The sequence below is a fragment of the Pinus tabuliformis genome, chromosome 1_2 (assembly GCF_031772625.1).
Source record: "Pinus tabuliformis cultivar Carrire ecotype Pingquan chromosome 1_2, CPIR1, whole genome shotgun sequence".
In the NCBI taxonomy this organism is placed as follows: Eukaryota; Viridiplantae; Streptophyta; class Pinopsida; order Pinales; family Pinaceae; genus Pinus; species Pinus tabuliformis.
The window spans coordinates 177,936,827-177,954,525 of NC_142298.1; the positions used below are offsets into that span (position 1 = coordinate 177,936,827).

At 41.1% G+C, this 17,699-nt stretch overlaps 1 protein-coding gene across 1 annotated transcript; it reads right to left on the bottom strand.

Moving 5' to 3' along the window:
* Window positions 1-15,228: 15,228 nt before the first annotated feature.
* On the bottom strand, window positions 15,229-17,425 carry LOC149205067 (uncharacterized). Its single transcript, XM_089397284.1, has 2 exons — window positions 16,524-17,425; window positions 15,229-16,105 (listed from the first exon to the last, which is right to left on the bottom strand). Exons 1-2 carry the CDS (start codon window positions 17,423-17,425, stop codon window positions 15,229-15,231), a joined length of 1,779 nt encoding a protein of 592 aa, XP_089253410.1.
* Between the last annotated feature and the right edge of the window lie 274 nt (window positions 17,426-17,699).

Sequence of the window (17,699 nt, forward strand, 5' to 3'; positions counted from 1 at the left end):
TGCTTACAAACAGAAATGGAAATAAACTAGCTCGGGTGATGGTAGCTTATCTATGAGAAGAGATGTGAGGGCTACATGCCTCTGAACTGCGTTACAATGAGGCTCAAGGGCCTTTTTATATTGAACAATAAGAGCAAACCCTAACCTGAGGAGATGTAACACCAAGAGTTTATGGGCCCCATTGGGGTTAGTTGGATAGCCAACTTCCCGAGGTCATGACTTGGTTATATTATTTATGTTTGACATGCATGATACCCATGTTGGAAAGATCTCTCCGAGGACTTCGACGGAAAAGACAATTTTATCAAAAAAACACTAGCCTCAAAAATGGCTCTAGAAGTTTAGGACATGAAAAACTGCTAAAAATAGTAAATTGTGCTACAATTAAGGAAACTAAAAAACTGAAAGAAATAATGGTGGGGGTCCAAGTGGAATTGTCGGGTGGCCACCAATATCCACCTAGATCATTCCTCCCCCCTTAGGAAGCAATGGTCCCCATTGCGTTGAGTTCCTCCATGAGATGAGGAAACTTCTGCTGAACTTGGTCCCTGGTGAGCCACTTGCCCTGGTGAAGGAGTTGGCCTACTTTGACAACTTGATACAGTTGGATCTTCTGTTGACGAGTGTGCTTGATCTATGTGTCCATGATTCGAAGGTGAAAGAAAACCAAATGGATCTAGAAGTTATTGCGCAGCTCACTGTTCTGACTCTGATGGTTGTATTGGTTCAGTTGCAACTTGTTCCATGCAATCTGGATTTAATTCTATTGGTGTGAGTTGTTCTGCAATGTCGGATGTGTTTAGTAATGGTGGAAAGTATGGCCAAAGGCGGTCCACATTGAACACTGGGTGCAGGCCAAGGAATGGGGGAATGTTGAGCTCAAATGCATTGTCTCCCACAGCCTTGGTAATGGTGTAAGGACCATATTAGAGTGGTCCGAGTTTCCGATAGGCTCTGGTAAGGCGTTCCTTTTGCAAATGCAACCAGACTTTGTCGCCCACTTGAAACTTGTGTGGCACCTGATGTTGATCATGTCACTGCTTGTACTTGGCATTTGATTTCTCTAAAATGTCGTGGACTTGTTGGTGGATATGTTGGATGTGCTCAATGAAGTTGTTTGCCTTTTTGGTTTAAGACTAGACATGAGCCAAATCTGGCTGAGTAGCTTGAAATGGCATGGCCACATCAATGGGACATAGTGGCTAGAATCCCAAGCTCACCTAAAAAGGGTTGTGGCTAGTTGAGCTGTGGAGAGCCTAATTATAGCTGTGCTGAACATAGGGGAGGCTCTCATCCCATGTGCATGGATGCTTTGAGTTGTACATAAGCATAATGTGTACGATCATCCTGTTGACGACCTCTATCTGGCCATCAGTTTGGGGATGGAAAGCTGTGGACTTAGTGAGTTTGGTGTCCAACATCAACGAGAGACTGGACCAAAATGTACTGAGGAACCCGTTGTCCCGATTTGAGATGATAGACTGTGGGATCCCAAAGTGTACCCACATTCATTCAAAGAAGAGTTTAGCAGTGGCTTCTGTTGTGATATTCTTCTTGTAGGCTGCCATAATGGCCATCTTCGAGAATCTGTCGACGGCCACAAAAACACAATCGTTTCCATGCTTAGTAGAAGGAAGGTCCGACATGTAATCTGTGGAGATGGATTCCCAAGGTCGACTAGGGGTAGGCAGCAGAGTATAAAGGCCTTGTTTCTTGATGGTCGGTTTGGCAATGACACAGGCAATGCAGGATCTGATGTACTTCCTGACATCCTATCGAAGATTCGACCAATAGAAATACTTCTGCAGTACTGCCACCATTTTATCATCCCCAAAATGCCCAACAACTCGACTATAGTGCGCTTCCCAAATCATCTTGGCACGCTCGCTTGAAGGAACACAAAAGGTGACCCAAATGGAATAACATCGCATACTGGAGGTGAAAATCTTGAACATGCTTACCCTTTAAGAGCGTCTGGTCTGTTTGGCCAAATTCTGGGTCGCTTTTGTAGAGAAGTGGCCAATCAGAAGTCTCATGCCCACAAGAGTTGAGCACGGTGGTTAACGCCATGATCGGTGGTTGAATGAGGCAATCTGCAACATTATTGGTGCTGCCCTTCTTATACTTGATATTCAAATAGAATTGTTGCATGTATGTGGACCACTTCTGGTGGCGATCATTATGCAACTTCCCTTCCGTTTGTATGAACTACATGGGCCAATGGTTTGTGTGGATGACCATTTCCTTCCCGAAAATGTAATGCTTCCATTGTCGGCAGGCCTGCACAATGGAATACATCTCTTTGTCATAAGTGGGATACTTCCAGACTGTGTCTGAAAGTGTCTCACTATGATATGCCAGTGGACGCCCGTGTTGAGTAAGGACTGCCCTAATAGCATAGTCAGAGGCATTTGTCTCAATCTCAAATGGCTGTTGCAAGTCTGGTAATGTGAGCACCAGTGCCGAGCAGAGGCGATGTTTCAACTCTGTGAATGCCTTCTGTTGAGATTCAGACCAAAATAATTTTTCTTTCACTCCTCCCTTGGTGACTTGACTCAAGGGCCAAGTGATATGAGAGAATCCCAACACGAACTTGCGGTAGAAATTGGCAAGACCCAGAAAGCTGCGGAGCTCTGTCAGAGTGGTTGGAGATGGTCAATCCCGAATGACTTGGATCTTGGTTGGATGCACATGCACCCCCTTTCATCAATAATGTATCCCAGATACTGAACTTGGGTCATGCCAAAAGTGCATTTCTCCAAATTGGCACATAACTTGTGTTGCCGCAGTGTTTGGAGAACCTGTCGGATGTGGTGGAGGTACTCTTCCCAACTCTGGCTGAGGATCAAGATGTCATCCAAGTATACCACTACAAATGAGTTGGTGAATGGACACAAGATGTCACCCATCAACCTCATGAAGGTTGTAGGAGTATTCGTCAACCCGAAAGGCATAACCAACCATTCGAACAGGCCCTCCTTGGCTTTGAAGGCAGTCTCCCACACATTGGAGGGTTCGATTGGTACCTGGTGATATCCTGACTTCAAGTCGATCTTGTTGAAATATTCCCCCCCTTCAGTTGGTCCAGAAGGTCAACAATCCGTGGGATTGGGTACCTATTCTGTATAGTGATCTTGTTCAGTGCCCGATAGTCAATACAGAGTCTCCAAGTCCTATCCTTCTTCTGTACCAACACGATCAGGTTCCCACAGGGTGATGAACTCGGTCAGATGTGACCTTTCTGCAACAGCTCCTGAATCTGCCTCTTGATTTCGTCATTCTCCAGAACGGAGGGCTAATAGATTGGTCCATTGGGAAGCGACGCACCTGGGGTCAGATCGATGGAGTGCTTGTCCTGACAGCGCAGAGGCACCCCGGAGGTGAAGATGTCCTCGTACTCCTCCACGACCTTGTCCATCTATAGTTGTCGTGTGGAGGGGCCTTGTCTGGAGGTCGTGGCCACTGTCTTCTTCTTTCCTTGAGGGCATATCATTAGGAAAACAAATTTCTTGGTTTTGGAAATGAGCTTACTGCATTGTTTTGTAGTAAGCAAAGAGATGGCAGTAGGCGGTGCTACTTCCGTTATCCTGTACAACTTATTTCCCAAAGTAATAATAACAACACGAGGCATTGATTCATACATAGCATGTCGCTTCGACAAGTATGGTTGGCCTAATAATACATCACAAACATCAAGGGGAGCAACGTCACATAATACCTCATCTGTGAAGGGCTTGATGTTGTATGGAAGGCGTCACTGCTTGGCTCACGCGAAGATGCCTTCCTTGGTGAAGCCACCCGATGGTGTATGGTTGGGGATGTGCTGTGGTCGGTAAGCCTAGCCGCTTCACAACCTCTGCCGAAATGAGGTTCTTTTAGCTCCCGCTGTCGACAATGAATTGTAACGGGGAACCCTTTACCCACACCTGGGAGTGGAAGAGGCGCTCCTCCTCCTCTGGATCTTCGGGTTCTTCCTTCTGGATCTTCGTGGTGGCAATGGTGGCGTTGGGTTCCACATCGATAATCTACTTCCCTTTGTCATTCCCCTTATTGGGTTCTGACTCAGAGTCAGAACATGCATTTGATTCCGAAGCCTTTAGCTTGGCCACCAGTGACTGCTTGGCCTGACACTCACTTGTGTTGTGAGTGGATCTCTTATGGAACTCACACCACTTTCTCGTGTCCTTCTTCGGCTTTGCAATGTTGTTCTTTGCTTGCGGCTTTGGTGGGTTGTCCTCGGCCACCCCGCATTGGCTTTTTCCTTTGTTCTGTGGTTTGGGGGCACCTTTCCCTTGCTACGGATTTGCAGATCCAAAGTCTCGCTTCTTTTGTTTAAACTTTTGCTTGATCTTGAACGCGTATTGTTATGCCGTTCCAAGCGAGGAGATGTCTAGGAACTCCATCTCGTCCTGGATGTACCTGTGTAGGCAGTTGCGGTATTTGAGTACCAAATGCCTCTCAGAATCCTTGATACTCAACTTTGTGCGAAGGGTATGAAAAATATTGGTAAACTCCGTCACATCTTGGTCCCCTCCCTACCGCAGCGTGGTCCACTTGATGTATTTGTAGTATTGCTCCTTGATGGCATCCCGGAATGAATTCCAAGTGGGTGCAACTGAAAACAGTGAGGTCGTACTTTCATCCTTCTGCTCATAGTAGGTCTCCCACCAGTCCTTGACGTAGGGGGTGGCTTTGGGAAGAGCGAAAGTAATCTTTTCCCGGCCAGAAAAATCATGAACAGAAAAATACCCTTCTAGCAAAGTTAACCACTTATCTACAACGTCTGCATTTATCTGGCCCTCAAATATGGGAATGCCAAAGTTAACTTGTACCTTAAAGGGTGTGGCGCTTCCAGAGTAGCTGTTGGAAGTATATGTGTCGCCCCTGGGTAGCCGCTAAAGGATCCGGGAAAAGTTGTCCATCATCGTGTTCCTTTGTCGCTCGAGGGCCTCTTCGAGCAAGATTTTGATAGGATCTCCCTCCCCCTCGTCTTTCTTTTCATCCATCATGGGAGGCCGTCGAGATTTGAGAGGCTGGTCTTGCAAAGGTTTGACCAATTCAAGCCCTAACTCCTTATATCCCGACCTCATTGGGGACATGCAAAGAAAAACAGAGAAAGAGCAGACCCCTCTAATACCACTGATTCAGATTTGAACAGGAACACAACAAATTATAGATATAACCATAAATACAAAGATGCAATGGAAATAATACTTCATTTCATTAATGTAATATACTGAAACATGCTTACAAACAGAAATGGAAATAAACTAGCTTGGGTGATGGTAGCGTATCTCTGAGAAGAGATGTGGTGGCTACATGCCTCTAAACTGCATTACAATGAGGCTCAAGGGCCTTTTTATTATTGAACAATAAGAGCAAACCCTAAACGACCAAAACCCTAACTCGAGGAGATGTAACACCAAGAGTTTATGGGCCCCATTAGGGTTACTTGGACAACCAACTTCCTGGGGTCGTGACTTGGTCATATTATTTCTGTTTGACACGCATGATACCCCATTGGAAAGATCTCTCAGAGGACTACGACAAAAAAGACAATTTTAACAAAAAATTGTTGGCGGTAGATTGCCAAAAAAATGTCGTTTAGGGCCTACAAAACAACTCCGAAAGTTTAGGACTCGAAAAACTGCTAAACATAGTAAACTGTGCTACAATTAAGGAAACTGAAAAACTAAAAGATGGTGGGGGTCCAAGTGGAATTGGCGGGTGGCCACCAATATCCGCTTGGATCACTCTAGGTATTTCTTCTTCCTTCCCTCCACCCCCCTCGGTGCAACTCCATCTTTATATTCTTCTCTCTCTTGAGTCCTCTCTCTCCCTTTCTCTCCCACCTCCCTCGGTGTCTCCCTCCATCTCTCTCTCTCTCTCTCTCTCTCTCCAACTCTATCACTATCTCCCTCCCTCTCCCGTCCATCTCTGTGTGTCTTCCCTCCTCTCGTCTCTTCCTCACTCTCTCTTGATCTTTCCTTTGTTCTTTACTCCCTCTCTCTCCCCCTCCAACTCTCTATCTCTCTCTCTGCCCTCCAACTTTGTCACTATCTCCCTCCCTCTCGCCTCCCCCTCTCTCCCCTTCACTTTTCTTGTTGTCATCACTTGGATCCTTAGTTAAGATGGATCTATGTTGGTTCTTACTAATATTATTTATATTATATAAATTCCACATCTTTAAATATGAAAGTATTCTCATTTTCAATTTTATTAAAACCTTAATTTAATTTCTATTGGAATTTTTTTAATAAATAAGTTATAATATTTTGACATATGGTATTGATAAGCCATGGTATTAGCCCATGCTATTATAACAAAGCTTATTCTCAAGTTCATAATATCAATGGCAAAGTGAGGGTGAATATTCATGATTAAGAATCTTATCATATTGTTATAAAGTATATAGCACAAGATTTGAACCCAAGACTTCTGGTTCAATGAAACTTCATTTTGCAAGCCATTGCTAATTGAGCTACCCAAAGCAAACAATATTTTTTTTTTCTATTTTTTTTTTTTTAATTAAGACAACATTTAAAATTATTTACATACTTACATTACATCTACACATATACTCTCTACTGGGTTGTAGAGCGCCTCTTGGCACAATAATCAATTTTATATTTATTTATAATTGAGGTGAAAGACTCATTCTACAACCAAGAATGAGAGATGTGTAAGTTTGTACCGTCCATTCCCTTTAAAATAAAAAATAAAAATAAAAATAAAAATAGAATAAAAAAAATATGTTCTAAATAGAAAAATAACCTTGGTTATAAAAAAGTGAATTTAAATAAACTATCTCAAAATTTATGTTAACTAATTTATGTCTAACAACTTCATATATATTTATATATAGAAAAAATTGTTAAAATAAAGTATTTTAATATCGTACATAAAAAAATATTCAATATGGATTATGAATATAATATTTTAATACAAATTAATATTGACATATACTTGAAAATACATCAATAAAAAAAAACCATTTTAATTTGGATGTACATGTTATGTAAAATATTTTAATGTCAATTATGTATATGTTATATATTATTTTTTAAAAATTATGTATATATCATGAAAGAAATAAGTTTTATGGTTATTGACACATTAATAATGATTAATATAGATGACATGCATGAGCACAACTATTAAATTCAAAGCATGAAATAATAAAACTATATTAGAATATTGACTTAATTAAGATAAATAACTAAACATCATGTAAAGCAATAAAATAAAAACTACATTACATGTTACAATAAAAATCACAATTCAAGGCTAGAAGTATATCCACAAGTTGACTAAGGAGAGTAAATAAACCAAGCAAAAGCAACTAAGAAATTAACAAAACTAACTAACCAGCCAAATCGAGCCGTTGTCAATATAGCCGTTACCTGGTCAAGGAATATAGCCGTTGGAGGTTCTGCTCTATCTATTTAACATGCAAAGCATGATAAGTTCCTTCAACTTGTCCTGACGATGAACCACACTGGTTGGTTGGAAACGGGTTGACAAATGAAATATCTTGTGATTTACGCCGAAAAATCTCTCATAAAAATAAACAGATTAAGAGCAAATTTGTGTGTGTAATATAAGTCAGTCCCTCATGTGAAGGTCACCAGTTAGAAATTATTTGAGAAAAAATATAACCATGTTAAGGACATGATTTTGATAAGTTAGATGTCCCTCAATCACGATTTCTAAGAGTGAATTGGTTTCACAATTTCTAAGAGTGAATTAGTTTCTTACATAATTTAAAAACAAAATAAATAAATATATTGTGTAAAACATTTTTATAATTGTATATTTAAAACACGATGTCATCTAAAAACACATTTACCAACATTATAACGATTCTCATACACATCCAAAAACACTTTATCACAAGAGCTAACTATTGTAAAAATTATTAATAAATATTTAATCTTCAAAACATGCGTGCATTAAAATCCTACCTCACTCGAGAAAATGACCATCAATCTGGTTCCAACATCCTCAATATTAACCAATGAAATATAAAATAAATATTTTTAAATATTTGAAAAAATATAAAAATAGCTTATGTAATACTTTGGAAAAAACATGTAAATGAGCAATGAACGTGCAAACTATTAAACCTTGGTGGAGAACTTTTAAAGTTACATGAATGTTTAGAGTTAGGTTCATGTACACGGATTACGAGAAATCTTATAAATCTAAGTAGTTTGAATGTATTAATGTAAAATGTAACGTGCACTACCCAGAGCATGCAAGAATGAAATTACAAACACTGCAACATGACTCGACTCCCAATGCTATAGCCGATAATATGTAAAATTGAACGGCCAATATTACAAATAAATTGAAATAAAATACTTATCTTAAAATATAAAAATGATGGGAAAATATATATAAAACTAAATTAATAGAGTCACCAACTTACCATTACAATATACCAGCCTCGCCACAAGTATAATAATGCACATTTACTGACAATTCATCATTACCACCCATAGTGGTGGCTTCTTATAGTAGAATTAATGTAGATTAATACACACACACGAAGTTACTTTAGTTCAATAAACTATACTTTATAAGTTAAGTTGACTTGGAATAAAAGGAAATGTTAAAAGAAATATAAATTGACTTTATAAACCAAATTTGATTTGTTGTTTTTAAATAAGTTGGCTGGAATATAGAATATCAAATTTTTTAAATTTTTAAAGATGTGACTATGGGAATGGATGTATATATTTCCATGTGAGTTAAATGTATATGGAGATGGTATGTTGAGTAGATTGGTGGTTTGTACGATGAAAAGGGAACAACAATTGGAGTATGTTGTGGAGGTGACGATGTTGATGAGAAAGTCATATAAACGATGATGGTGTATGGGCAACAATTTTAATTGAATTATAGTTGGTAGCTATATGATGATCCATTTTGACCAATCCTAATTAATGAGGTTAAGGAATTTAGTGGGGGGTAAGGAATTTAGTGGGGACTCCATTAAATGGATTTTATATACTTGGTTGATTATAATGTCATTGTATGAAACACCAATTTGAGGGTTATGTGAAATTAATCTAGAGTTAGCCAACTCATTGGCTCTCATATCAAAAGTAGTAAGCATAATTCATAATTTATTATGAGTGATATAAATATTTATGCAATTATAAATACACATCATATCAAAAGTAGTAAATATAATGCATAATTTATTATGAGTGATATAAATATTTATGCAATTATAAATACACATATAGTTAGATGTTAAGCACCATATTTATAGTTTTAATATTAAATTATGGAAGTATGGAGTGATTTTTAAAAATCGTGAACACTTATTACGTTTAATTACAGAGTTAATTAGACATTTAAATCAATATAGAAATTCAATACTCTTTGTCTGGCTTGTTTGGAAAAAAAAAAATTAACTTGGGACAATTTACAAAAGAGGAATTCGCAGGGAACTAGTATATGTGTTTTGTGCAAGGAGGAGGCGAAAAGTAATCTACATTTATTTTTAAAATGCCCAGTTACATATCATATTTGGCTGGAGCTCTCCGGCAGGCTTAAATTCCCCTTAGCTTAGTTTGACTCTATCACTTCTTGTTTGTCTTGGTGGAGCCACAAACCGTCCCATTGGCGAGCTATTCCCCTCGCTACCATATGGGAAATCTGGCGATGTAGAAACCATATTATTTTTGAAGGGACGAAGATGGACTTGGAACCGGTTGTTAACCAGATTCTGGGATGGACAACTCCGATACTGTCTACTCCCCTCTGGCCTAATCAGTCCCCTCTTCCTGATGTTGGTCTTGGGATTAACTATTTGACCGATTTTTTTGATGGGGCCGCACAAGGGGGCAGATGTGGATGTGGTTTCTGGATTGTTTTCTCTTTGGAACAATAATTCTGGGTATACTGGGGGGCGGGCAATGGGACAAATATGAAGGCGGAGGCCATGGCTCTGTGGGGCCTTCTTTGGTTTGCTTCTTTCCTGAGCATTCCCTCCATTCACATATATGGGGATTCACAGTCTATCATCAACCACGTTCGAGGCATCATGTGCATTCGTCATCTGCATCTACAAGGCTGGCTCAGGAAAATTAAGCTCTTATGGAGGTCCTTCAAGCACATTTCCATACAACACATTGGTAGGGAGTACAACCGCAACGCGGACAAGATGTCCAAACTTGGAATACATGCTCAGCAAGATGGGATGCATATTGAGATTCTGGTGGGAGGCACTACACTAGACACATGCTTTCTCCCTTTTCCCTGATATGGTTTATTTGGCTGATGTCAATTCTGTATTATTGTTTCCCGTTTTCATGTTCGATTTGGTAGTGCTTATTTTGTGGACTAATCCTTCTTTTTTTGGTCATGTTATGGAGTTAATTATGGATGTTTTCTCATCTTAGATCTATTTCATAGTACCTTGTATCTGCATACTGGGATAAAATGTGGTTTGGTTTACATAACAAAAATCTGGTGGATTTAAAAGGCATCAGATCTGATGGAATATGTCCTGATTTTTGTTTTATAATACTAATCTCAAAAAAATGTTTAAATGCACATTAGTTGTTGTCGGTTTTTTTTTTTTGTTAGGAAAAATCGAACTCTTTATTAAGGAAATAAAAAGTTATAGAGTAGATGCATCAAAGCATTCAAAACGTAACTGTGAATCCACCATACGCAGAAAGTGAAACCGCAACATACTGAGGGAAGTGATAAATACACTTGCTCATTACTCATAATAATATACAACAAAAACTATACTGAAATAAAAAAATGTGGTCTCTCCGAACATTCAAAGAAATTAACCCATTAAAACAAAAAATATAATAGTATATCCATAGTCCAACTGTCGAAAAACACATGGGAACAAAAATTGTAAAGTGGTACCCCAAAAAAATGTTCAGCCCCATAGTAACGAGATACAAAGAAAAAAGACCATAATCAAAAGGACTAAATGAACCCAAATTTTTAAAAGTATGGAGACTGATCCGACTCGGTGACCTGCCCATTGTTCGAAACAATTATATGCCAGGAGTCCAGAGCCTACTGCAAGCCTTTTTTAGAAAAGTAATCTGCTTCCACATGCCTTTCCCTGTAAATGTGACAAACAGAGAAATCAACAAAGGTTGATTTGATAATAATAATAATAAAAAAAAAAATCTTCTAAAATAGGAATCAATGTAAGATTTTGACAGCGTTGCAAATTGTTTGTCCAGTTTATCACATTCAAAGAATCACCAACAATATGTATTGAATCAATCCCCAACTGTCTTAACCAACATAAAATAAGTTTAAAAGTTTTTAGTTTTGCATAGTTGTTTGAACGAGTGCTAATTCCCACTGAAGCTATTAGGATTTTGTGATCATTTAAGTGAATTATGATCGCTGCCCCACATCTATAATGAGGGTTTGAAGCCCCGTCGAAATATGCCCACCGTATATCAGGTCTGATGATTTCTTCTTGAATGTTCGAACAAGCTAAAGCGAGAGTGGCGTGAGGAATCAACTCATAGATAGAGGCACACTGAATAGTAATAATATAGGGATTTGAGGGTTGTTCCATCAAAATATATTTGTTCCGAGCCAACGAAATGCCCCAACAAATAATCGGGGGAACGTTTCTTAATGAGATTTAGGTGAAGATGTCCACCAATTATGATAAGCCTCGACCATGGAAAAACCAAACCAATGCGTATTTATTTATTTTGTAAAGAAAATTCGTAATTTCAAAGGAGAAATTACATGTTGTGGATGCCCGAGGGCATATGCTGTAAACGTGGCTGTTTGTCCACTGTCCAAAACAAGTATATACAATAAAACCCAAAGGGTGTACTATGCTGGTTCGAAAACCACAAATAAAGTTCAAAATTACCCACACGGGTGTAGATGTCCATATTTACAATCTGATATATACATGAGCAAAATTTCATATAAAGTTCAAAATCAAAGTGCTGTTAAATTAGAGGTTGTTGCCCCTCTGTAGTCCCCCATCTATATATGCCCTGTGAAAATAGTGATAGACTCCTGCAGGTGTATGTTCGGCGATCATCCACTCTCCTAGAGGGCGATGCGTCGCTTCTTTCGATAGCCTGTCAGCAGTTTCATTTCTTTCCCTGTAGATGTGAGAAACATAAATCTGATCAAAGAATGTTTTGAAAAAACAATTTCTTCCATAATATTTCTCAAAGAGTAAGCAGAGCAAACAACTGAGTTGTTAAACCAATCAGTCACATTCTTTGAATCTCCATAAATTTGTATATTTCGGCAATGTTTCAGAATGGCAAAGTATAACAGATGGCGTAATGAGATCAATTCAACATGGTTGTTTGTGCCCGGTCCCAGACCCATACAAATCTGGAAGTAGTGTTCTTCTGATAGGTAGAAACATATGCCACCCCCACAGCCATGCTGTTGGGCAGCACCGTCAAAATAGGCCCAAGGTATTGTTCTGTTTATCTGTTCTTGCCGAATGATTCTAGGTCTCTTTTGGCTATCATCATTTGGAAGTTCATCAAAAGCAGCACAAATTTGCAGAGGGAGCAGGTTCTAGTTGACCGATTTATCTTCAAAGATTTTGATATTTCGCTTGAGCCATATGTACCAAGAAACAAGTAATGGAAGGTTTCTAGTTTTCTCCACAGCCGAAGTACTCCACCAGTCGTCCCAAGCCGTTATAATATCGGCCCCCTGCCAGTTCATAGTCATATTTAGTGTTTGAAGGACTTGTGACCAAATGCTCCTGGTGGTCGGACAAGTGAGGAAAAGATGCTGGGTCGATTCTTCTTCTTGGAGACATAGGACACACTGGGTAGGACCCAAAAAAGCCCTCCTTTTCAGATAGGATCCAGTGGGGATCTTATTTTCTAATATGTTCCACATCAACAGTCTGGTACGTAAAGGAGCTTTTAATTTCCATAAGGTGACCCACCAGCTCCTTAAGACCTCCGGTTTTATATCTGCAATGATTATGTCATAGCCTTGTTTAGATGAGTATTGTCCAGATTTTGAGTGTGCCCAAATCAGTTCATCCTCTGCATTCTTTAATCTGACATGCGATTCTGTGAGTGCCTGTAAATAGATTTGCCATGTTCTACTCCATTCATTTGGTATGTGCCAGTTCAGCTCGGTCAGCCAAGCTTGTGTATGAAAAGTTGAATTATGTTGATCCCCAATCTGTCCAAGAAACTTAATGCCCCTGCTGTTTAGGTGAGTTATCAGTCCAACTGGTAGTTGATGTGAATTTCCACTACCCACCCATGGGTCTACTCCAATACGGACTGAGGCTCCATTGCCTATTTTCCATAGTAAGCCATCCTTGATAATGGGAATTGAATTGAGTATGGCCCTCCAAATCACCGAAATGCCTTTCCTGTTCCAAGATGGACTTCTAATCCAGTCTATGATAGTAGACGGCCAGATATATTTGTGTATAATAACCTCAGCCCAAAGACTTTTTTTCTTTAGTAATAACCAACTCTGTTTTGCTGCCAAGGCTTGAGCAAAGGCCGGTAGTAATTTTAGTCCCCATCCTCCCCACTTCTTTGGAGTAGCAATTTTGGTCCATTTAACCCAGGCAAATGGTTTGCCCTCCTTTCTTCCGTTCCAGAGGAATTTGCAACAGATTTGTTGAATTCTGTGAAGGACCCCTCTTGGAATCCAGGCGAGTGACATCCAGTAAACCGGGGTGGCTTCGAGGACTGATTTGATGAGGATTAGTTTGCCTGCCCTAGAGAGGAATCTGTGACACCAACAGCTAATTCTCTTCTCCACTTTTGTGATGAGCCAGGTCCAATTTGCAATTTTGTATCCATCTGGTTTTAGTCTGAACCCCAGATATTTGAGCCCCTCCATCAAATCAGTAGCTTGAAATGGAAATTTTTGTATGGCTAGCTGAGATTCCTGTTGAGTACATTCAGATAGGGAAATGGTGGATTTATCTCTATTTATCTCCATTCCCGTGGCACTGCAGAATAGATTTAGAATCTCATTCAAAGTAGTGGTGTCCTGGACACTCCCATTCAAGAAAATCAAAATGTCATCTACAAATAGTAGATGTGTCAGGTAGTATTGTTCCATGATTTTTAGTCCTCGGAGGCCTCCTCTTCTTTTTTCTGAAGCAATGAGTCTGCTCAATCCTTCCATGACTAATAAGAAAAGTAGTGGTGATAAAGGGCATCCCTGCCTTATCCCTCTATCTATATAAAAGGATGGAGTAGCAGATCCATTAATGAGAATGGCAAAAGAAACAGTGGAGATGCACCCCATGATCCAGTTGATGAGAGCAGGGGGAAACCCCAAATGAGTGATAATCATCTTGATGTAAAGCCAATTCACTTTGTCAAAAGCCTTTGACAGATCTATTTTGAGCGTGAGTCCCTTGAGATTTTTGTGTTTAATGGAATGAAGGGCTTCCTGGGCTGTGCCAATGGCATCCTGAATATGTCTATGGTGGAGGAAAGCAAATTGCTCCTGAGAAATATGGTTAGATAATATGGGCTTGATGCGGTTGGCTATGATTTTAGAAATGATTTTGTACAGACAGTTGCAAAGGGATATGGGTCTAAAATCATTAAAAGAGGCTGGTGAATCAGTCTTAGGAATCAAGGCCAAGTAAGTGAAGTTAATGGGGGGATGGATGTGTCCAGTAATTCTGCTTTCTTCAATGACCGCCAGCAGATCCTGTCCCAGCAACTCCAGGAAAGCCGAGTAGAACTCCACTGGCCAGCCATCCGGGCCAGGACTCTTGTCCTTCTTGAACCATTTAAGAGTTCCTTCCAGTTCCTCCATGGTAACCGGTTGTATCAAATCCTCAACAGCATCCGGATCCACAAATCTGGGAAAATGACCTGCCAAGTTTATGATGTCCGGTAGATTGATGGCTGCCGGCGCTGTAAATTGTCTTTTGAAATGGGTATTCCCCAACCTGGCTAATTGAGGGTGTGTAGAGGCCCAACCATCTGGCTCACAGGGCAGCTGCCAAATAGTGTTGGTGGCCTTTCTACCATTTGCAAAGTTGTGGAAGTATTTAGTATTTCCATCTCCCGCTTGTAGCCAAATGGCTCTACTTTTCAACCTCCATTGTTCTTCCTTTTCCAGTAGCATCTTTATCTTTTGGTTCTCTAGATTAATCAGATGTAATTTTGTATCATCCATTAAGAAGCCAAGCCCCTGTTCATCCGTGAGCTGAGCAATCTGTAGTTCAATGTCTTTAAGATGTTATTCATCTCTCAATTTCTTCCTCCTTGACCATTCCTCTGTCATAGTCTTGAGTGTTTGAAGTCGAATAAAGAAATCCGCAGCCATTCTCTGCTCCCTGAGAGGTGGTTGTGCTCTCCAGAACTCAGTCACCAGGTTGATGAAGTCAGGATCTTTTAGGTATCCAGTAAAGAATTTGAATGGGGCACGAGGCTTTTTGGAGGGTCCAGAGATTTGAAGAAATATGGGGAGGTGATCAGAAAATCCTCCAGTACCAACCCATTGTCTGTATAGGGGAATGTTACGGAGGAGATCTTCGTGGATCAAGAATCGATCCAATCTCCGGCCCAGTGCAGCTTCCCCCGTCCTCCTGTTATGCCAAGTGGGCAATTTCTTGTTCATAGGAACATCTACTAGTTTGTATGTATCCAGTAGAGTGCTCATCTGATCCGAAATAGGGTCGATCTGGGAATGATGTCCCCAGGATTCTTCCATTCCCAAAGAAAATTTTAAATCCCCCCCTATAATGGAGGTGCTTGAAACAAGATTGTGTTCCAACAAATTGTGCCAAAATTCCATTCTGTTCTGATTAGGGGCATAAATGTTAATCACTTTTAACTGGTAACCGAGCTCTCCCACAAAAATGTCCATTCCGATGAATCCCAATCCGCCCCAGGTGGATATATGCTTAACAGCTTTAGGGTTTATACCTATAGCTAGACCTCCGGATCTGCCGATGGCATCCATGCCCTGAAAAAACCAGCCCGGCAGGATAGAGTGGAGGGTTCTGGTAATGGTGTCAGAAGTGCCAAGGGTTTCTTGTAGGAAGAGGATGTCACAATTGGTACCATATAAAAGCCTCTTGAGAGCCAATCTCTTCTTGGGGTTGGCTAATCCCCTGCAGTTGTAGGAGAGCCAAATCATGGGGAGACCAGGGCAGAGGGCTCAATTGCTCTAAGCGCCCTATCAATGGTGGTTTGACGGCCCCTCGCGACATCTGCCACCGCCGACTTGATGGCAGTTTTGATCTTGGATGGGCGCCCTCTGGTAGGTTTAGATTTCTTGGGCCGTCTAGGGGAAAGGCCCAACCCTAAATGCGGAGTCTTAGATCGAGCTCTGGATCAGAGATTGTAGGGATGGGATCCCATCCCAGAAGGGGAGGAAGTGTGAGTAGGGGAGGTGGAAATATCCCTGAGGGAAGTAGGTGTAGTGGAAAAAGTGGGGGGAGGAGGAAAGATGGAGCAAGGGATGGAGGGGAATGAGCAATGTGCAGAGGAGGGGGGATGCAAAGATGTATGCAGAGCAGTAAACATAACATCTGAAAAAAGTGCAGAGGATATGGGGAAGATCCATTACCCAGGAGAGAAGGAGCTTCCGCAGCTGATTTGGAGCGAGTCCGAGGAGGTGAGGTCGGAGCTTGTCGCCGGTTTTTTGCCTTTTGTGTAGCACCCTTCGCCACCTCAGTTGGTGCCTCTCCATGTTTTTGTTCTCCCTTGTTCAGCTCTTCAGAGGTCTGTTGCTTTGTCCCCCGCGAGTTTTCTGTAGTCACCGAAGATAGCAGTGGGCAATCCTTGTATAGGTGACCCACTTTGTGGCACCTCCTACAGCAAAATGGGACTCCTTCATAGTCCAGAAGTTGTTTGCGCGAGAAGTGTCTCCTGTGAAGAGTGATTTTTTCTTCCAGCCCTGCCCTGGTGTCAAGATGTACCAAAATCCTCGCCATAGTCATAATGCCAGTCTTTTCGTAGGACTGGTCATGCTCAAGGTAAGTCCCCAGTGCATCTCCAATACGTTTGAACACCTGTGGAGTCCAAAACTGCATTGGAAAACCGGGTAGTCGGACCCAAATAGGCCCTGCTCCAAGTTGTTCACGCTCCGGATCGAAAAGTGGATCCCATCTCTTCAACAGTACTGGAGCTAGCTCAATATGCCAGTAGCGCGATAAAATCCAATCTGTGTACTCCTCCCTATGAAAGCGGAGGGAAAACCATCCTCTGGCCAAAACCCTAATAACAAGAAGTTCTTTTAGCAGAGAACCCCATATCTCCATGGTCCATTGATGCAGACGCTCCATAGTGTAGTTCCTGCCTCTTACACGACCAACCAGAACTTTCCTCGCCGTGTCCATAGCATCCGCCATAGGAACGTCTTCACCAAAAGTCAGATTAATATCAGTGTCCACTGCTCTGAGGCACCGGCCCTTTTTCAGCTTGTCCATGCGCCGGCCCATAGGATAGTCTCTGAGCAAATTTCTGCACGGTTCCGAGGAGTTGTGCTGGGCCGATAAGGCAGGTCGAGGATTCGGAATTGGAGAGCTGAAGCATCTAGAGCGTATCGGGGAGTGAGGGTTGAAACTGCACGAGCCCGGATGTATGAAGGATTGTGCAGGCCGCGGGGGATTGGAAGGGCCAGCTTGAGCCAAGGAAATGGAGGGAGGGTTCATAGGCAAGGAATGCTGCGGGGGATAAGGTAGGGGATGCTGCGGGGTATAT

What these genes read in the sequence shown, in the direction of transcription:
- LOC149205067 (XM_089397284.1), bottom strand. Translation starts at nt 17,425, where the DNA reads ATGGACAAGCTGAAAAAGGGCCGGTGCCTCAGAGCAGTGGACACTGAT. An exon ending in CCTCTGCACTTTTTTCAGAT is followed by an intron (nt 16,106 to 16,523) that starts GTTATGTTTACT and finishes CTACAACTGCAG; the next exon opens with GGGATTAGCCAACCCCAAGA.